We start from the raw sequence: 22,225 nt of genomic DNA, 5'->3' as shown, positions 1-22,225 counted from the left end.
ACGTGGCATCGCTCAGCGACCGCGCTATCCGCCGCTCTTAATGGTTTTTAATGCGATAATGACATGCACGATAATGCAAGAAGCATCTTTGCCCATGTGACCACATCTTTTTCTACAGAATATACGTTGCCAAACTTTGGAATGAATATAAAGTATGTCAATATATGCAGTATATAGATGCTTATAATAAACTTGATTGTTAATCATCATTAATTTTCCCCAGCCAAGACTCCCATGAATTGAGTCCAAGTCCCTTAAATCTTCAGTTTTACGAATTTATAGGTCTGACATTCCATCTAATTAACTTCATGGGAACATAAAATAAACATAATGAAATTTAATTAATGTACAAGCTAGTGTTCACATCCATGCTTGATCACATCTCCGTATAAATCACGCCATTAGTGGGGCTGATGCGAAAGGTTGGAAGACACACATCACACTTTTGCTCAGATCCACTGCCTTTTCTTTCCCCCACCTATTATGGTTGCCCACAGCTAGCACGCAGATAGAGAGAGAGAGAGTGAGGGTGAGGGAGAAGTGCAATATGGCTGGAGCTACAGTGAGTGTTTCAACTGGTGCCATGAGCACCCTGCTTCCCAAGCTCTCCCTCTTAATCCAAGGGGAGTACAAGCATCTCAAAGGCGTGAAGGGTGGGATCTCCTTCCTCAAGGATGAGCTGAGTAGCATGCATACCCTGTTGGTGAAGCTCGCGAACAAGGAGGAGAAGTTGGATGTCCAGGTGAAGGATTGGAGGAACAAGGTACGTGAGCTGAGCTATGATATTGAAGACTGCATTGACCTTTTCATGCACAAGGTGAGCGGTTCTAATGCTAAAGCAAGCCTTGTCCAGAAGACGGCAGCTAAAATTAGAAAGCTATGGTCGCGCCACAAAATTGCGAACCTGATTGAAGAACTTAAGGCTCGTGTTATAGAAGAAAGTGATCGTCGTTTGAGGTATAATTTTGATGAAGTTGCTGATAAATTTGGCCATGTTCAAATTGATCCTCGACTACCAGCACTCTATGTGGAAGCAGAGAAGCTTGTTGGGATTGATGGTCCTAGAGAAAAGATTATTGAGTGGCTGGAAAAAGATGAATCTCGCAAACTCAAAATAGTATCCATTGTGGGCTTTGGAGGTCTTGGAAAGACAACTTTGGCAAACCAAGTTTATCACAATATCAAAGGTCAATTTGATTGCTCTTCTTTTGTGCCAATTTCACGAAATCCTAATACAACAAAGATATTAGCTGATATGCTCAAAGAGTTGGGAAGTGATGTCGATACATCATATGATCAGCGGCAGCTCATATCCAAGCTTAGAACATTCCTAAAACACAAGAGGTATGTTTTTAAAAAAATTGAAGTGTTGTCTTTTCCATAAATTCTGGCCCTGTTAGTATATATTTCCTATGTTACAATAGCTTGCTGTGTAAAGCTTTTTAGAGTCAATCATTGATTTATCACAAAATCTAAATCAAGAGCACTCTCGATTTAGTTATAACGAGCGACTCCCATCAGCATTATCCAGATATGTGTTAACTTGAAGAATCTTACTTTACTATAGTACTAATCCATTAAGTAGGGAAAATATTCCTATCATCTATGCTTCAAATAAAATTTTCTCTTAAATTACTCATCTGATTTACAATCCGATTACACCGTTGTGTTCGTAACATTTAAATCTTTACAACAAGATCCCACATGATTATATTTTGATGAAAAATCATAAATTACTTTTATGATATGTCTAAATTACTTTTAGATTTCACTAAGTTACTTCTTAAACATATAAAAGTAAATTCAGTAAATTCTAAAAGTAATTTACGTATATTATAGAAGTAACTTAGAACAAAATGAAGGTAACATTGGCATGTCATTTGAAGTAAATCCGTTGTACAGATAAAAACATGACTTTATCTAGAAAGTAAATTAATCAGCACAAAATTATGAAATTAACTAAAAACAATAATAAAAGTAATCACCTCAGAGCATTATGAATATATAGGAAGTGTTTTAATCAAATCTAAAAGTAACTTTTATATATGATCATTTGTTCAACGAAAAAAGGCATTAATTAAAGTTACTTTCTTTTTTTATAAGTTACTTCTATAATATATGTAAATTATTTTAGGCTTTATTTAATTTACTTTTATATGTCTAAGAAGTAATTTAGGGAAATCTAAAAGTAATTTAAGATATATTATAAAGGTAATTTATTATTTTTCATCAAAATATAATCATGTAAGATCTTGTTATAAAGATTTAATTGTTACGAACATAACAGTGTAATCAGATCGTAGATCGAATGAGTAGTTTAAGAGAAAATTGTATTTGAAATATAGGTGGATATGTCTCTCATAGATGGAGTGGCTACCACTAGCTGTGTAGTCACGTCTTGATTTATGCTAGGATGCTAGATCTTTAATAATAAAAAAAAACATTAATGGACACTCCACAAATTGGTGCATGCTTAACATTTGCATGACAAAATTTAAAGTGAAAGGTGTAAATCTGCACCGAAAAACTAGAACCTTTAACTAAAGGCTAAAAACTAGTGACATTGTGGCTCCTTCGGAGATCACACAGATGAACCATCCATACTTATAGTGAATATATTAAGGATTACCTATATAAGCTGGAATGAATAACATGGCACTGAATTAACTTAAGGCTATTTATTTACATGGATGCCAAATATTCAAAAAAGTAAAGCAAATTAATGCAATTAAACTAACTCATTGGATTTCCCTAATTGATTTTACAACCTTATTGTGACATCAAGGTTCACACTTCCAGAAATTTTGTGAATTTCAGGATTTTCGGTACCGTTTTGCACGAAATTGTTTAAAATTTCAACAAAATCTGACTAAATTTGAGTATATTTTGAAAAAATTCACAAATAGGAAAAAACCCGAATATTTTGACCGAGATAGTTGCTTGCCAGGGGATCCGAAATTTCCGAAATTTCCAAAATTTCAATACGTATGTGACAAAAGGTTTTCCCTAATTGGACTTTTTCAAGAATCATTGAAAGAATGTAAAAGCAACCGAACTAAACTAACAGATTGGATTACTTCAAAGTGTTTAAAAGGACACAGTACAAAGATGTATCTCTTAGAATTGGTTTTGCTTAGCCACACGATTCATATAAATAAAGTGTCAACTGCATCGTAAAATAACAAAAGTAAAGCATGACTGTGTGACCATCTCAGGCAGGGAAATATTTGATGTAACTTCAGCAAACCACATCATGACCGACTCCACCTTAATTAAATGTGCAGTCTCATCAAACCTAAATGACCGATATGTTAGTTTGACGAAATGAGCTTGTTAGGTTTTTGGAGCCGGGCAGCGTGGCATGTGCCAATTATACCCACACGATATATAGCTTGCTAATTTTAAACTCTACAATCTATCAACCAGGCGATGTTTTTTTTGAGATTTGCTTCGGTAAAACGAAAAGGATCTCGAGGTATAGTACCTCACGGTACCAAATAGTTTACGATCATTGGATCTATCTAAGCAGGATATGCTTTGTTAGATTCAACGATTGGAAACGATTTGGTACCGTAAGGTACCAGTACCTCGAACTACTTTTTGTTGGACCGAAGCAAATCTTATGTTTTTTTCAATGCTTACCAGGTACTTGATCATTGTGGATGATATTTGGAGCACACAAGCATGGGAACTTGTCAAGTGTGCTCTCCCTGAGAACAATTTATGCAGTAGAATAATTTCAACGACAAGAAATGCAGATGTTGCAACATCGTGCTGCTCCAGTTTAGCAGGATATATCCACAACATTCAGCCCTTAAATGAGCATGATTCTCAGAAGCTATTTTTCAAGAGGATTTTTGGGGACAAGTCAGCATGCCCTCCTTACCTTGAACAAGTCTCTCATGGAATCATTAGCAAGTGCCATGGATTGCCATTAGCTATTATCAGTATAGCTAGCCTGTTAGCTGGAAAATCACGTCTGAAGGAGCAATGGGAGCAAGTGTACAATTCTATTGGTTTTGCATTTAGTCATCAAGGAATTAGAGATATACTGCTGCTTAGCTACTATGATCTTCCGATTCATCTGAAAACTTGCTTGCTATATCTTAGTTTGTTTCCAGAGGATTACGAGATTGGTACAGAAGAGCTAATATGGAGATGGATAGCTGAAGGGTTCATCAGTGAAGTGAAGGGTCAAACACTGGATCAAGTTGCTGAGAATTACTTCAATGATCTTGTAAACAGAAGCATGATCCAACCAGTTGACATCAAGTACGATGGCAGGGCAGATGCTTGCAAACTGCATGATATGGTGCTCGACCTTATAATTTCCCTGTCAACACAGGAGAATTTCACCACCATAGTGGAAGGGCAACAGTATAAATGTTCTTCTAATAAGATTCGTAGGATCTCAATACATTCAAAATGTCTGGAAGACGAAGTAATGCAGGAGATTATGACGAATTGCTCGCAAGTTCGTTCCATCAGCTTCTATGGATTGGAAGATCAGGAAACTAGTCTTCTCCCAACTCTTAATTCTTTGAGAGTACTAGCTTTTGAAAATCGGTACCATCTTGGTAGCAAAAGCATTAAACATCTTGGAAGGTTTTTCCAGCTAACATATTTGCGCATTAATTCTCCTGGTATCTATGAGCTTCCAGAGCAAATAGGAGGTCTGCAGAATCTACTGACACTAGACATACGTGGCAGTAGGGTTGAAAAATTGCCATCAACAATAGGTTGTTTGAAAAATCTGGTGCGTCTACTTGTATATGGTTATGTGAAATTGCCCAATGAGATTGGAGATCTACAAGCCTTGCAGCAGCTGTCACATGCTGATAACTATAACTCCATAGTATTTGTGGAAGAGCTAAAGCGGTTGGCAAACCTAAGGGAGATTGACATAAAACTGCATGGTAGCGCACGACTTGGTGATCAGGATATGGCAAGGTATATGGAAGCTTTGAAGTCATCTCTTGCTGTGATGGGTAAACAAGGGCTTCAATCATTGGAAATACGCTACGATGATACGGTGATAGGAGAAAAACTCATGGATTTATTTTGCTACTCACCATGCCTCCGAAAGCTTGTCATAGATAACTGCAAAATCAGTCGGCTATCGAAGCAGATGGCGTTGCTTGTTAACCTCAGGCATCTTGACATAGGGGTCAGCAGCATTAAGCAGGACGATCTCTGCGTTCTTGGAAGCATACCCACTCTGCTCTTCGTCAGGTTATTTGTAGTATGTGGACCTGATGAAAGGCTTGCCATCAGCGGCCATCAATTCCAATGCCTCAAGGAGTTCATCTTCATAAGTTACGGAGGTGGGCTGGAGATGTTATTTTTGCAGGAAGCAATGCCTGAGCTCCGGTGGTTGTCTCTTTATTTCTGCGCAGAGGAAACAGACTGCAAGATGGGTTTTGAGTTCAGCTTCAAGCACCTTGCAAGCCTGGAGCACCTCCAAGTCACAATTGATTGCCGAAACGCCACCAGGAGCTGGGTGGAGACTGCGGAAGCTTCTGTCAGGAATGCAGCCAGTGCCCACCCAGGATGTCCCAGAATAGAAATCATCAGGAAATTTGAAGACTGCATGAGAGATGATGAGGTCGACAAGGAGGAGATACTGAAGGATATAGATGGTCATGAAGTGGCTTTGCGTGAGATATGAATAACTGGAACTGCAGTTTGCAGTAACACCCTATGTGAGATTCTACTTCTACTTCTGCTTATTGCCTGAGACTGAGGATAAACTGCCTGCCACATGATCACTGTCGATGCATGGTAACTAAGTAATCCGAGTTTCCAACTCAGAACCATCATCATTTGGTTTTGTCTAATTAGTACCAGTATGTCAATACTGTTAAGCAGACCTTCTAGATTTGATTTGTAAACACATTGAGCTTTAAGATTTCAAATGTGGGTAGCCTGACTGTCAATGAGCGCATCTTGCTTGCGTTGCACTTTACTCAACGAGTCGAGGTGCACGGAAAGTCTGCAAGACATTATTAATCACTTCTACAATTTCTAAACTTGTTTAAATGGACCAAGACAAGAAAATATGTACTATGATTTATTGCTGCAACAATTATAACCGACAAAAAAAAAAAGAAAAGATATCTTAGAGCTTGCCATGGAACACTGGAGCAGTTGGTAACACTGCATTATGTATAACACTGTCGATTATCAAGGCAGAATGAAGATCTTGCCTGCAAATGGAGCGTCATGGGTGTGTTATCTCAGTATTCAGTTTTGATTATATATTGTTGCTCAATGTTTTTGTTTCTTATGTGTATGGTACAAGTCACGTTAAACTAGACCAAGGTTTAATTTAGTGCTTTCTACTTTTAATTGGTGCGCCACCTGTTGCATGTTCATACTGTAGTCATTCAACAAAGACAAAAATGATAATTGAAAATCCCTTTTGCATCCATTCCAAAATATAAGGCACAACCACCATTAACTCAAAGACCAAGAAATAATTATTATTATCTTGTAGTTTGGATCATCCTAATAAATGTAATGCATGTATCTAATAGGATTAGATAATTTGATAGTGGAGGATTTTAAAAAGTAGTAATTTAATAGAGAAGATGTCATAGTTAATTGCATGCTTGCATGTATGCCTTATATTATGGAACATGTAAGAAAAGTGGTTGTGCCTTATATTATGTATGCCTTATATTATGGAACATGTAAGAAAAATGGTTGTGCCTTATATTATGTAATGGAGGGAGTATTACTTATCTCAGTAGGATTCTTTTGGGTCCTAGGGGGCTGTCAAAGTCAATCTTACTGAGAGCTGTTCAACGTGTAACAAGGAGGGTAAATTTATGATCTTTAAAAAATTTCCTCCCTCCGTTCCTGTATACATCATCAGACAGTATACATATTTAAACTTTAACCACTTTTATTTTAAAAGCAAATTTGGAGTTATTTAAAAATATAACATATTATCCAATTATGTTCGTGTTAATATAACTGTTCAATTTTGGTTTAACGAAATATAATAATTTAAAAGTAATCCATGTTTAAATTCCATTAAACAAGGAGAGCCTTTCTTAAAACAATGGGAGTCTTTCTTCTCGCCGAGAGCCTTTTCTTAAAACAATGAAAACCCTCCAGTTTTTTCTCTCCTTTTCTCCCTTGTAGGCCCAGCCCATCCCAGCAAATATTAGGCCTATTCTTTTTAGCTTATTCATCGGAGATTATTTGTTTAAAAATACGTTTTCTATAAAGAGTTTCTTCTATGGTAATATTTTTAAAATTTATTCTTAAATAGATAATTCACGGTAATAACTCATTCAATAATATAAATCAATTGAACGGCCCAAAACTGAATAGTCTGGATTCTTTTGTGTCGTTCAACTAGAACAAACCTGGTTGGTTTGCGAAGCTTTTTTTTAATTGTTATTTGAACTTTATTGGTCTAGTCAACCTAGAAATAAATAATAGTTAATTCAAAAAGATTGTTTATATAGCATAAGGAAAAGCGTGTCTAGTTTTGTACTATAGTAGACACTTTTCAAATTAATTATGTGATGATCACCAAAGCTTTTGCGTGCACCTTTATGCTACCTAAATTTCTATACTTGAAAGACATTTCTTCATGTATAGTATAAAATTAAAGCAAAACGATAAACAGTTTAATTACATCGAGTTTTTCTGGTCTAGGAAAAAATAGAAAACATCGTAACACTCACTCGGTTTAAAAGTTGAACTTTTCAGCTGCCAAAACAACTTTAGTAAAATTTTTAATATGAAATTTTGGTAAGTTTTAGCGTTGTCAAATTTTGATAGTTTTGGATGTGTGTTAGTTTAATGCCTTTTGAAACTTCGGTAGTATTTTTTAGAGGAAGCTTCTGATATGCTAAATTTTGATAGGGTAATCATGTTTAGTTTGTTACCTAAAAATTAGTAACAACGAAATTTAGTAGAGTTGAAATGCGCAATATAGTGAAGAAGCTTTTCTTTTTGATTAATTAAATTCATGCCATCGCAAATTTGTCATATTGAAAAAAAATACTACTATTACGTGCGATACTGGTTGAGTGCTACTGAAATTTTTTAAAATTTAATACATATCATCACCATCCAATTTTCTATCATTGCAGTTAGATCCATATCATCTGTTCTATCTACAAGACTACAACCCGTGCCTCGTGAACAGTGTCACCTTCTCCACCTCCAGCGTCGACATAGACCAACAACAGCAACAGCTCCTTGAGTGCCCTCCACCACATGGTAGACGAAGAGCGCATACCTGAGGGTGGACCCTGTCCTGGCGGTGAAGCTGAACAGTCCACGAGGTCCCCAAACCGCAGCAGCTACGATCCGTCCTTGAGCTCCCCAAACTGTGGCAGCGGCGACCAAGTGCCCACACACCCATCACAGCCGCCCTTCCTGCACCTCCACGCGCCCTCCCCCTCTCCTCGCCGGCGACAAGAGGTTCGATGAGGACAGATCTGTTGTCCCCCTCTCCTCAACGACGAGGAACCCTCGAAGCCTCCCACCTCAATGCCATCGCAAGAAGCAACGGTGAAGACGATGACGTGACGAGTACAGGTGGAGCTCGTGGCGATGGTGAGGGCTTCGACCTAGATCTGGTGGGCTGGGCAACCGGGAGGGGCTCGAGCGGGTGGTGGTTTCATCTCCCTCCTTCCTACTCGGGCTAGTGGCGAGCTCGAGCAGCTTATCATTGGCCACTCCTCCGGCACCACCTGCTCTCCGACACCGACATCATCGTCCTCCCTCCACGCCACCGAGCGGCTGCTGCTGTCGCTCCTAGCTGCGACCCCGCTTTCTTGCCTCTTCCTCACGCATGCGTCTGCTCGCACCGCCGTGGTCGACCTAGCGCTCGCGCGCATGAGCTCTCACCAGCGGCCTTGGATGCTTCGATCCTCAACAGGATGGAGAGAAGAAGAAAAGAAAAGGAGGAAAAAAAGGATGAGATGGAAAAGGGACGATAGTGACGTGGATCAAATTTTAGTGGCATCCAGATGATATCACGAATGGTAACATCATGTCATCGATGCAGTTCCCGCGCAACCACCGCGTTCAAATCCGCCTCCTTCACCACCACCAAGCAAGGCGATCGAGCTCGTCGAACCAAAGGTGTTCGTGCACCTCCACGGGAGGAACACGTCGACGTCGGTGTCTGGCACCTTGATACTGGTGCGACCAATCAAATGACGAGCATCCGCGACGTCTTCGCCGAGCTTGATCTGTCGGTTCGGGGTCCAGTGTGCTTCGGCGATGGCTCTGTCGTAGGCATCAAGGGACATGGTAAGATCATTTTGGTGTGCAGGAATCATAAGCATCGAGCTCTGACAGTGGTGTTCTAAATCCCTAAGCTCAACGCCAACTTGATTAGCTTGGGCCAACTCGACGAAAATGGGTGAGACGTTCGCATCTTCCACGGAGTCTGCACCATTTGCGATCCAGCGGCCCAGCTGCTCACGTGTGTCCGGTGGACGCCGAAACGCCTGTACCTGGTAACCAGTGTGCCTCGCAGTCAAGGCGTAGGAGGATGCCTGGCTGTGGCACACACGCTATGGCCACCTCCACTTTGATGCTCTGCGACAACTAGCGAGTTGCGAGGTGCACGGCGTGCCCGACATTCACCATGTCAAACAGCTATGCGATAGCTGTGATGTCTCCAAGCTGCGATGCGCCTATTTCCTGCCTAGAGCTGAGGATCACCTTGAGCTCGTACATGGCGATCTGTGCGGTCCCATCTCGTCGGCGACCCCCAAAGGCAATAGTCACTTCATTTTTCTTGTTGATGATGCGAGCAAGTACATGTGGATCACCTTGCTGAGACGCAGGAGTGAAGCCGTTGACGCAATCAAGCGCTTTCAAGCACGAGCCGAGGCAGAATCCAAGCAGAACCTGCGTGTTCTCTGCAGCGACAACGGCGGTGAATTCACTTTGGTGGTGTTCGCCACCTACTGCACAGATCAGGGTGTCACTCGCCATTTCTGCGCACCCTATTTGCCTCAGCAAAATGGGGTGCTGGGGCACCACAACCAAGCCATCCTCGGGATGGCTCGCAGTTTGCATAAGGCCAAGAACATGCCGGCACGTTATTGGGGGATCTTGCTCAATCGTGCATTGATGAAGAGCCTGGTCAACATTAGTTTAGGACTCTATTAGTTTAAGAATTTGTTTGTAGATAGGAAATTGGATGATTGGATTTTGAGATTTTTATTGGCACAAACTGAAAATTCAAAACCAAAATTTGAAAGTAATTTTGTATTTAAATTAGGTTTTTAAACATGAGCGAAAACCGGGATGTTACAGAGTCCCTTGCTGTCATTGTCCTTCAACCACTCTGCTATGCCTGTTCTAAGACGACGACATGCACAATAATTGTGCAGCAGCAAATCATGTCGCTTATATGGCCACATCTTTTTTCTACTACAAGGAATCTACGCATGCATGGTGACAAAGTAATCATAAACTATGTCAACTAGCCGCCAACCCATGCATTGCACGGGCTACTACTATTGATATTGTGGATTTTTTTTTGCTGAATATGTTGGTAATGAGAATCCATGATAGGTACAACTCCCTATTTACTAATTCTAAATTTATATCTATATTATAGCGGATTATGAAGTAGAGTGAAAGAAGAGTTCGTGTAAGTTACAATTTGTTAATTATTAATTTTTAATTTCGAAATTAAATTAACGAAGAGCCATATTGAGAAACCAAGATAGATAGAACTTCGTATTTCACACCAGTGACCAACTTATATGGCATGTTTAATTATTTAACAGGAACTCTTAATTTGAAATTATTTGATTCTTCACACCTTTTAATTGATCGATCTGCATAATGTGAGTAGATGGTCGATTATTTTGGAAGACGGTTCTATGTATGTATTTTCACACATGCTATTAAAATTTCATATATTTGTAAAGTTAACATTAGTAATAATTTTATTGCAAGTTATATATGAGAAATTATCATTTGGATACATATAGTATTCATATGCAAATGAATTCTGAAATTAATAGTTACAAAATATGTTTTTATAGTTCAAACGAATTAATAAATGCAACTTTATTCATACTTCATGATTTAGTAATTTGCAAATTTAGTAATTCTGAGAGCTAAATTTTTATGAGAAGCTAAGGTTACAATATAATAATAGCTCTGATCATGGGTGTAGCTCAAAAGCAAGATAAAGAAAACCTAAGGGCATGAATTAAACCAAACTAATAGTAAGTGCTTGCAAACTACACACACAACTAACTAATGATGCCTTGGTTTGAAATTTATTATTTAATATTGCAAAGGAAAATGCATATTTAAATTAAGACAAAAGGAAGAAAAGCACCTAACCTGGTTTGCTCGCTAAATTGTAAATTAATCACAACTATTCCTCCTGTTTTGCATCCTTCATTCACCCGTCTATGACCATATTTTTAAAGAAATCTTCCACGATCACCTTGTCATTGATCTATGCTAATACGCTTTGTAGATTGCCATGGCTTTGTTGCACGGGTTCTGCAGCAGAACTGCATACATGATGCAAGCATATGCCTGTCATTAGAAGCGTCATTTAAATTATAGATGGTGGGATGATTAACGGAACTATACTTCACTGCGCCGGCGTGGCCAGGAGATTCGAACCGGGCGATCACGAAGGAGATGTGGCCATCTCAGCGCCACTCGCTCGTCAAGGCAGTGTTTCTGCAGCAGATACTACTACTGCAAGAATCCGCCGAGTTTAACACCCGCGATCCAATCATCGTCAGGTAGATGCATTGTCCATGAAGTATCGATTTTGTTGATCAACATGGCAACATCTTAACGGCTGCGTGCATGACCATGATGAAAAGCGATTGGAAACAATTGAAACGACTGTGCGGATGGACTAAGGAAAGATAGAAAGTTAGAGATGATGAGATACGATGTGGATTGGTCAACACACTTGTATAGGATTTTGGAACACGTATATAATAAGTTCATTCCAAATAGAAGCCCATGTTAAATACGTATTATAATCTACGGTCGTGATATTACCATCTGGTGGATTAATGGTCAGATCATCTATCTATTATATTATTAAAGGAATAGAAAAAAGAGCTTTCACGTTCGCTCTCATGGCCTAGAAATTCTCACATTAATCGAAGAAAAAGAAAAAGCAGAGTCCATATAGAAATACAATTTAGAAATAGCTGAAATTCGGAATTAAAAAATAAAGAATATTAGAAGAGGATACTAGAGTTCATATAGAAATACAATTTAGAAATAGTTGAAATTCAGAATTAAAAAATAAGGAATATTAGAAGAGGACACTAGAGTCCATATAGAAATACAATTAGGAAATAACTAAAATTCGGAATTAAAAATAAGGAATATTAGATGTAGAGTATAGAGTCTATATAGAAATACAATTAAGAAAAAAAATAGAAATTCGGAATTAAAAAATAAGGAATATTAGAAGTAGATTATAGAGTCCATATAGAAATTTAAAACTAACTAAAATTTGGAATAAACATAACAAAATTAAAAGTAGAGTTTTGAGTCCGTATAAAAATACAATTTACAAATAACTAAAATTCAAAATTAAGAAAAACATGAGAAGAAGAGTTTAAAGTCAATATAGGAATACAATTTAGAAGTAACTGAAATTTGAAATTAAAAATTAAAGAATATTGAGAGATGTTTTTAGAGTCCACATAGAAATACAATTAGAAATAATAAAAATTCAGAAGTAAAAATAAATAATATTAGAAGAAGAGCCTAGAGTCTGTATAGAAAACAATTTACAGAAAATTCAGAATTAAAAAAATATGAAAAGACGAGTCTAGAGTCCATATAGGAATATATATAATTTACGAATAACTAAAATTTGATATTAAAAATAATTAATAACTAACACGTATATAAAATACAATATGAATATTACACATTTGTAGTTTTGTAAAGTTATTGCAAAAATTAAAATTTTGATGTCATTCTAAAAAATTTGAATAATATAATGAGAAAACATATATATATGCTATTATATGAGAGAAAATATAATGATGCTTGCCGCGCAATCTGTGCGGGCCCCATGCTAGTTCTAATTAATGTGAGAGCTCCTGAAAAGTACCCAATTAGTATAGGTATAGATATGTGCGAAGTACATAGCTTATAGTAAAGTTCATTGCTAATTAATTATAAGTATTTTTCCCCGGCCAAGATTACCATCCCCTTAACCATCTAGTAACTTCATGAAAACAAATAAAATAAATTAACTTCCTAAAAATTATGGGATTGACTTTTAATGCACTGACTGATCAACCCATGGCTGCCCCATCAATCACGCCATTGTGGGGTTGATTTGAGGGTGGAAAGCACACCACTCTTTCTCCCATATGCACTGCTAGCTGTTTCTTTCCCCACATATTCTCGTTACCCACAGCTAGCACACGCCCAGAGAGGGAAAAGGGGAGGGATAATTGAAGGTGCAATATGGTTGGAGCTATAGTGAGTGTTTCCACGGGTGCCATGAGCTCGCTGCTTCCAAAGCTCTCTGCGTTGATCGAAGGGGAGAGCAAGCTTCTCAAAGGTGTGAAGGATGGGATCAACTTTCTCAAGGATGAGCTGAGTAGCATGAATACCCTTCTAGTTAAGCTGGCGAACAACGAAGAGAGGTTAGACGAGCAAGTGAAGGATTGGAGAAACAAGGTTCGTGAGCTAAGCTATGATGTTGAAGATTGCATCGACCTCTTTATGCACAAGCTGGAAAGTGATGGTCAGACCTTGTGAAGAAGACAACAAGTAAGATTAAAAAGTTATGGTCACGCCACAAGATTGGTAAGTTAATCAACAAACTCAAAGCTCGTGTGCAGGAAGAAAGCGATCGCCGATGGAGGTACAAGTTTGATGAATCCGCTGTTAATTTGGGCAAGGTTCAAATCGACCCTCGATTGCCGGCACTTTTCGTGGAAGCAGAGAGGCTTGTTGGGATTGATGGTCCAAGGGAGAAGATCGTTGAATGGTTGAAGAAAGATGACTCTGAACCACAACTCAAAGTAGTATCCATTGTGGGATTTGGAGGTCTTGACAAGACAACTCTGGCAAACCAAGTTCACCACAAAATCAAAGGCCAATTTGATTGCTCAACTTTTGTGCCAGTTTCACGGAATCCTAACATAGCAAAAATACTAACTGATATGCTCAAAGAGTTAGGGAGCAGTGTTGATACATCAGATGACGAGCGGCAACTCATATACAAGCTCAGAGCATTCCTACATGATAAGAGGTATGTAAGCAAAATATTTAGTCTTTTCTACACCCTTTGCCCCTATTTGTACATTTCCATGTTTGTTTGAAGAATCATTATGTATGTGATAAGGTTCTAAGCTTCTAGCAATGCGAAGGTTCTATATAGTACTCCTTCTGTTTTATATTATAAGTCGCTTTGACTCTTTTCAAAGTAGTTTACTAAGTTTATAGAAAAATTTAGCAACATCTATAATACCAAATTAGTTCCGTTAATTTAACATTTCATATATTTTGATAATATGTTTCTTTTGTGTTAGAAATGTTGCTATGTTAAAAGTTAGTCAAAGTTTGAAAAAAAAAGTTAAAGTGACTTATAATATGAACATCTATAATATATTTTGAAAGTTAGTCAAAAAGTTTGAAAAAAAAGTTAAAGTGACTTATAATATGAATGAAACGGAGATAGTAGAATGCAGTATATTTAGTAAAAAATACTGAGGCGAACACTAGCTATGTTAAAAAAAATAACTGCAGTGAACATATAGCAGTCGTTATTATATTACAACTATCATGTGTATTAATAAGTTAGAATTATTTTTTACGGAATATATTGGAGCTAAATTAGTTCAAGACCACAGGATTACCATTAATCATGCATAATCGACTCCCTAACGAAGTCCATAAACCAAAGACAAAAATGTTAGCTGCTTAGAGAAGGATTGATTCCATCCAAGTTGTGTTAAATTCGTAAGAGAGAGAGAAGGAAGACTAGAATTAATTCCATTCAATTTGTGTTAAATTCGTAAAGGGGAGAGAAGGATGAATCGATTCCTTCAGTTTGTGTTAAATTCGTACGGGATAGAGAAGGAAGAAATGAATTGATTCCATTCAATTTGTGTTAAATTCGTAAGGGAGAGAAAATGAAGAAGGTCAAGACATTGCCATCTTTTTATGCACCAACACCGCAACCCAATTCGCAAAAAAAAAAAGAAGTATTGCAGGAACAGACTGACGGTATGAATATCTACAGCTACGTCTGGTGAAAAACTGAAAATGTTTCCGATACTACTAGAAAACAAATTTTCGCAGACGGCCAAAACTAATTTTCGCAGGCGGGAGGGACGTCCGCCTGCACCACAACGACTGCGAAAATCATCAATTTTCGCGGTCAGGGCAATGGCCCGCCTACGAAAATGCAAAAAAACGAACAAAAAAAATTGCCGCACGTGGCTCGCCGCCGCCGCCGCCCTCCCCAGCCGGATCTGAGAGGGGAGGGGAGGAGAGCCGCCGCTGTCGTTATCGTCGCCGCCACCGCCATCATCGTCGTCGCCGCCGCCGGCCTCCCCCCTCCCTCCTCCAGCCAGATCTGGGAGGGAGGGGGGAGGGGAGCCACCGCCGACGCCCCGCGCGTCGTCGTCACCGTCGTCGCCGCCGCCGCCTCCGTCGGCCTCCTCTCTCCCTCCTCCGGCCAGATCTGCGAGGGAGGGAGGGAAGGGAGACGCCGCTGGCCGCCCCACGCCATCGTCACCGCCGTCGCCCCTGCTGGCCTCCCCCCTCCCTCCTCTGGCCAGATCTGGGAGGGATCTGGGAGGGAGGGGGGAGGGGAGCCACCGCTGTCGCCTCCGCCGGCCTCCCCCTCCCTCCTCCGGCCAGATCTGTGAGGGAGGGAGGGAGGTGAGACGCCACCGGCCGCCCCGCCACCGTCCCCGCGGCGCTGCTGCCCCGCTGCGCCGCCGGAGAGGAGAGGAGAGGAGAGTCAGTGAGGGAGAGGAGAGGAGAGAAGACTGAGTCAGTGAGGGAGAGGGAGAGAGAGAGAGTTGAGTGGTGGGAAGGTGGGAGGAGAAGGTAAGTGTGGTTTTTTTTTTGGTAGGTACGATTTTTGCAGGCGGACCACATAAGGTTCACCTGTGAAAATCTATTTTCGCAGGCGCCGCTTAAGTGGTCCGGTCAACGAACTTTACCCCGATTTATATTTTTGTATGCGGTCATGTCTGCCTGCGGAAAAAAGACCCTTATATCGGAAAAAATGCTTTTTCTAGTAGTGCGATTTGGTGTTTTACGTCTATATCACACCAGTACACCACAATGAATTTATGCTTCTATTTTGGTCATTTCTTAGTGTTGTGGGTATCCTTTGCTGGTGATACCTCCATTGGTCTTGGCCCAGGGCTTAGCACAATCCTGGTTCGGCTACTTTATACTAAAGTAGATGGATTTTTGGGCTATATGATATAGAGATATATATGATAAATTCTACTATTTTCTTTTGTATCTTATGATACTTATCATTTCTTGGATTTTTTTAAGTATATGATCAATAGGTGCCTTTTTGGAATGGAAAAGCCTCAGATTAGTAGTAGAGATGTTTGTAACGAAGACAATATTTAGCCAAGAACAACTTGCATTTTGGATAACATTTAAAAACTATAATTTTCTGATAAATTCATTGCTAATTCTATAGTTTTACGATTGACTAAATGTGTAGTTTCGTGATAAAGTTAGTATTAAAAGTATAGTTTATTTATTTGAGGTTTAAATATGTAGTTATACGAAATTTTCTCATAAAAGTAATAAAAGAAGGCAAAATTTGCTACAGGACATTCGGAAAACGTGTAATTAGCTAGGGGACATCGTAAGAACGTGTATTTGCTGTAGGGAATCGTAAAAAACTGGTAATTAGCTACTGGACACTGGCGGGATTATTTTATTATTTTCGGAGGAATAGGAGAGAGAAACAATCATTAAAGACTAGTTTGCCCTTGGCTCAAATTAATACAACGTGGGTGTGAGCATGTCCTCGTCTCGCTCTGGCAGCGACGCGCTGTCGCCGTCGCGGCCCTCTGCCATCGGCCATGTGAGGTATTCCACCGCCGGCGCCGCCGCCTCCCTGCGCAGCGTGCAGCCGTTCCTCACTAGGTACAGGTTCGGGCAGCTCGCCGTGGCGCACAACAGCAACCTGGTGAACTACCAGGCGCTGCGGAATAAGCTGAGGCACAAGGCTCCATCTTTAGCACATCGTCGGACACGGAGGTGATCTAGCACCTCATCGGACACGGGCGAGTGCCGCGGCGACCGGTGAGTGCCGCGATGATGGATTCTCATTTCAAGATGGATCCATCACGAGAAGGAGCAAGCAATAGCACCCAACATCAACAAAGCAGCAAATCTCAGCCGCGACAGTCAACGAAGTCCAAGCTCGCCGATTTCTAGTGGTCGGAGGCTGACTTTTGTTCGCTCCCCGACGAGTGGTGCTGCTGCGGCTAGTGGCGCCCCCTCAACTTGTGGTCGCGTAGTTCTCCGCTAAGGGCAGAGCGGCGACGGCGGCGCCCGCTTCGACGAACTTCGCCCGCGTCGCCAGGATGAGGGCCGTGACTTCGCAGTGCTCTCCGTGCGGCTGCGTGGTTGAGAGAAGAGAGAGAAAGAGAGAAGGAATGAGAGAGGGAGAAAAGGATAAGAAAAAAAATAAAAGGGTGGAACCGTACTTACACAGCTATTTCTCTCTCCAAAATAAAATAATCCCGCGAGTGTCCAGCAGCTAATTACCAGTTTTTTATGATGCCCTATAGCAAAAACGCGTTTTTGCAGTGTCTCCTAGCTAATTACACGTTTTTAGATGTCCTGTAGCAAATTTTGCCATAAAAGAAAACACGAGACATTTCTAGTTTTTATCCTTTCAGGGTTAACGTGACATGAGATCATTTAAGAGAATGTTTAATTAGTATAGATAAAGAAAGATGCAAGGGCATGATGGCATTGAGCAAAGCATTGTGGCTTTAGACACACTATGTCCATACAATAGCATTTTCATCTCAAATAGTTGTACCATATACGTGAAAGGGCATATAGTCTAGTGGTTGCAGTGACCTGAGTAGGACTCGAAGGTCTTGAGTTCAAATATCCATAGGAGTGAATTTCACATTGGGTTGTTTGAGGGGCTAAATTCCTAATTTAAAAGGTTGCATATATCCGGTTGGATATAAAGGCCGAGTAAAAATTACCGTTCTCTAAAAAAGTAAATAAAAAAAGTACCATATTTAGTGCCAAATAAAATCACCAGATTCCACAAATTTTAATGCTAGACTTATATTTGTAGGTACCTCATCATTGTTGATGATATTTGGAGCACAAAAGCATGGGAATTTGTCAAGTCTGCTCTACCTGAGAACAATTCATGCAGTAGAATAATTACAACGACAAGAGATACTAATGTAGCCACATCATGCTGCTACACTGTAGCAGGACATGTTCACAATATTCAACCTCTAAGTGAACAGGACTCTCGGGAGCTATTTTTGAAGAGGGTTTTTCGTGATGTGTCTGCATGCCCTCCTTATTTGGAGGAAGTCTCTTGTGGAATAATTAGAAAGTGCCATGGCTTGCCGTTAGCTATTATCAGTGTAGCTAGCCTGCTTGTTGGAAAACCAAATATTGTGGAGCAATGGGAGGAAGTGTACAACTCTATTGGTTCAGCATTTACTCAACAAGGAATGACAGATATACTCCTGCTTAGCTATTATGATCTCCCACATTATCTAAAAACTTGCTTGCTATATCTTAGTATGTTTCCAGAGGATTACAGGATTGAAAGAGAAGTGCTAATATGGAGATGGATAGCTGAAGGGTTCATTAGTGAAGTGAAGGGACTAACATTGGATCAAGTTGCTGAGAACTACTTCAATGATCTCGTAAACAGAAGCATGATCCAACCAATTGACATCCAGTATGATGGCAGGGCGAGTGCTTGCCGAGTGCATGACATGATCCTTGATCTTATTGTATCCCTGTCAAAGGAGGAGAATTTCACCACTCTAATGGAAAGGGAAGGGTACAATTGTTCTAACAAGATTCGTAGGCTCTCTGTCCAATCCAACTGTCTGGGCAATAAAGCGATGCAGGAGATTATGGGCAAGTGTTCACAGCTTCGTTCACTGAACTACTATGGTGTGCAAGATGTGGGAACTGATCTGCAAACACTTCATTGTTTGAGAGTACTGGTATTTGAAAATTGCTATGGTATCGGTACACAACACATTAAACATCTTGAGAGCTTCTTCCGGCTGGCATATTTGAGCATTAGTTCTGATGGTATTACTGAACTTCCAGAGCAAATTGGGGACCTGAAGTATTTGCAGACACTAGATATACGCCGTAGTGGAATTAAAAAATTGCCACCGACCATAGGTCGTTTGCAAAATTTAGCGCGTCTACTTGTTGGCAATGATGTAGAATTGCCAAATGAGATTGGAGATCTACAAGCCTTACAGGAGCTATCGGATGCTGGAAAATATGACTCCATAAAATTTGTGCAACAGTTGAGGCGGTTGACCAGGCTAAGTGTGCTTCGCATAATGCTGCATGAGAGCAACAAACTTGGTGATCACAACACCGAAATGTACAAAGAAACTTTGAAGTCATCTCTTGCTATGATGGGTAAGCACGCGCTTCAGACACTACACATTGGCTGCAATGGATTCCTGAGAGGAAAACTGATGGACATATTGTGCTGCACTGTTCCATCACTCCGGAAGCTGGTCATATCCCAGAGCAGATGGCGTGTCTTGCTAATCTCACTCATCTTTCGATATGGGTTTGTAGCATTAAACAGGAGGAACTCTTGATCCTTGGGGGCATACCCTCTCTGCTCTTCATCAAGTTGAATTCACAGCATGCCCCCGAGGAGAGGCTTATCATCAGCAGTCAACAATTCCGGTGCCTGAAGGAGTTTGAATTTGGAAACTATTATCACGGTGGCGGGCTTGAGATGCTGTGCCTGCAGGGAGCAATGCCGGATCTCCGACGGCTGCGTTTCTACATCAGAGCAGAGGAAACAGGGTCCAAGATCGGTTTTGAGTTCGGATTCGAGCACCTCGCAAGCCTCCAGCAACATAGTGTCACGGTCGATTGCTGGTAAACTGGTAAACTGGAACAACATTACAAACTGGTTTTCATGTCATAAAGTATTTATATGTACCTTACATGTCAAAAAAATAATACTGTATTGCATTACTTAGCGTAGAGATTAATATGTTCAAATAACATGGGAGATTTCTCTAAAGTACAGGCATATGCTCCCATAAAAATTTTGTAAAAAATAACCATATAAGACAAAAAAAAATGGTGTGTGTTCCCTTACTTTGATACCAAAAAAATGTTTATGTGCATTTAAAACATTTCACTGATGTAGAACTATGCCACAGCAGACCCAAGGAAAGACAAAAACAGTAAACAATTTCCTGAGGTCCAGCAAAATAGACTACACCTCCATGTTTTCTCACACACACAAACCACTTCGTTTTTAAAAGCTGCAAGTGTTTTCTCGTGGCCGTTCAATGAAGTAGTCAAGGAAAGACGGATGGAAAAAAATGATAGACTGCCAGATTCAGTAGAAATAGATGGTTGTGTGTCACCCCATAATGAAGCCAGGGCAGAGCTGTGTGCTGATAGGGGTGACACAGAAACCCAGACATACCCAATTTTTGGAATGTGAGAGGATTGTGAAACCCTGGGAGAAGGAGGCAAATGAAAGAGGTGGTGAGACACAACAGAGTAGAGGTGAGCTGTACACAGGAGACAATTAGAGTGAGTTTCAAGATGAGGGAGTTGGAACAACTTTGTGGAGGACAAAGAAACTTTCAATGTCTTACTAAGCCAGCTGATGGCCACTCTGGGGGGTTTTGTTACTTGTTAGGGGTGAACACAGGTTTATTTTATGTCCTGAACATGGATGTAGAGGTGTTTTTCCTTGGTATGCTGCTAGAATCAAAGACAATAAGAAGTGGGCAATTTTGAATGTGTATGGACCAGTTCAGAATGAGAGGAAGGATTTTCTTTTCTTTTTTTTTTGCAGAAAATGCTTACAAAATTCCTTAGTCAGCAGCACTTTATCACGGAGGACTTTTACGGTACATTCTACTTGAAGTATATACTTGCAGTATATGAAAGGGTAGATTTGGTATTTGTTAAAAATCTGAAAAGGGCTTATTAATTAGTCATTTGAAATTGAGATTTTTTTTCCATCGGTGGTATTTTTCGGATCTCGTCATCTGTGATACCAATCCAGTCTACCTTGTACACGGTACACCGGGTCGTCGGCAGCTGCCTTCACGTTGTCTCGCTTGTGGCTCCCACAAGCGCCGCCCGCTGCCGTACGCAATGACGCCGTCGTGGCCGCCGTCGGAGCCGGAAGCGAGACACAGCCTCTGCCGGGAGCAAAATAGATGAAAAGACAAATATACCCTATTCAATTTATAGGTATGATAATTGTAATGGACCCAAAAATTGTAAAATCTAGAATACATATTATAATCAGTGAAATGGGGTCCCCTCTGTCTTTTGAGATTATTTTGCTCGTTTTTGAATTTTTCATGCATCCGTCATTTCATTCATATGCATTAAAACTAGCTTGGAATAATTTTAATAATTAATTTTTGTGTGCAAAAATCCTGGAAAAATTCAAAAAATTAGTATACATTATGGAACACACTCAGTTAAATTGGCACTATTTTATCAGCTCATTTGGTACCTCAAATTATTTAGTCAAACCAGTCAAAAACTGGAATTAAAGCATATCACTTAGTCCTCTTTCAAAATCTACCACAGTAAAACCATAACTCCTTTGCCCTTGATTTTCTACCATATAGATCATCATGACCTCCTCTACTCACAGTATTTTTGCCAAAAATTTCACCTTAGAGTAAGCCACTCGAAATGGCTGGTCAAAGAGACAATGTGAGCATGTGATTTAAATTTGAGAAAATTCAACTTGACCTTCACTCACCCTACCCTATTTCACATCCACTGGGTCCAGCCTTCCTTGGCCCCGCTAACCAGCCAGTAGGAAAGCCCAGGTCACCACCCAGCCTTCCCACCTTCTCTTCCTCTCCTTGTAGGCATTTCGTCGAACACGTGGCATGCGTCTTCTTTTGGAGAAGAAAACTACACCACTCAGCTTTCCACCACGCCAAGCCGAGCCTTCTCCGCGAAGCCTAGCCGTTAGACGTCG

At 40.2% G+C, this 22,225-nt stretch overlaps 1 protein-coding gene and 1 pseudogene across 1 annotated transcript; both read left to right on the top strand.

Moving 5' to 3' along the window:
- Positions 1–474: 474 nt before the first annotated feature.
- Positions 475–5,944, top strand: LOC127756738 (disease resistance protein RGA5-like). Its single transcript, XM_052282117.1, has 2 exons — positions 475–1,344; positions 3,646–5,944. The coding sequence occupies exons 1-2, from the start codon at positions 548–550 to the stop codon at positions 5,666–5,668; spliced, it is 2,820 nt and encodes a 939-aa protein (XP_052138077.1). The 5' UTR covers positions 475–547; the 3' UTR covers positions 5,669–5,944.
- A 7,505-nt stretch (positions 5,945–13,449) lies between these two features.
- On the top strand, positions 13,450–19,928 carry LOC127757931 (disease resistance protein RGA5-like; annotated as a pseudogene).
- The last annotated feature ends 2,297 nt before the right edge of the window (positions 19,929–22,225 follow it).

This window comes from Oryza glaberrima, chromosome 12 (assembly GCF_000147395.1).
Source record: "Oryza glaberrima chromosome 12, OglaRS2, whole genome shotgun sequence".
Lineage (NCBI taxonomy): Eukaryota > Viridiplantae > Streptophyta > Magnoliopsida > Poales > Poaceae > Oryza > Oryza glaberrima.
The sequence above is the reverse complement of the archived record's forward strand: the minus strand, read 5'-3'. Positions and strand labels throughout refer to the sequence as shown.

Coding starts and splice junctions, on each gene's coding strand:
- LOC127756738 (XM_052282117.1), top strand. CDS start 548: ATGGCTGGAGCTACAGTGAGTGTTTCAACTGGTGCCATGAGCACCCTG. Junction 1,345..3,645: donor ACATTCCTAAAACACAAGAG/GTATGTTTTTAA, acceptor AATGCTTACCAG/GTACTTGATCATTGTGGATG.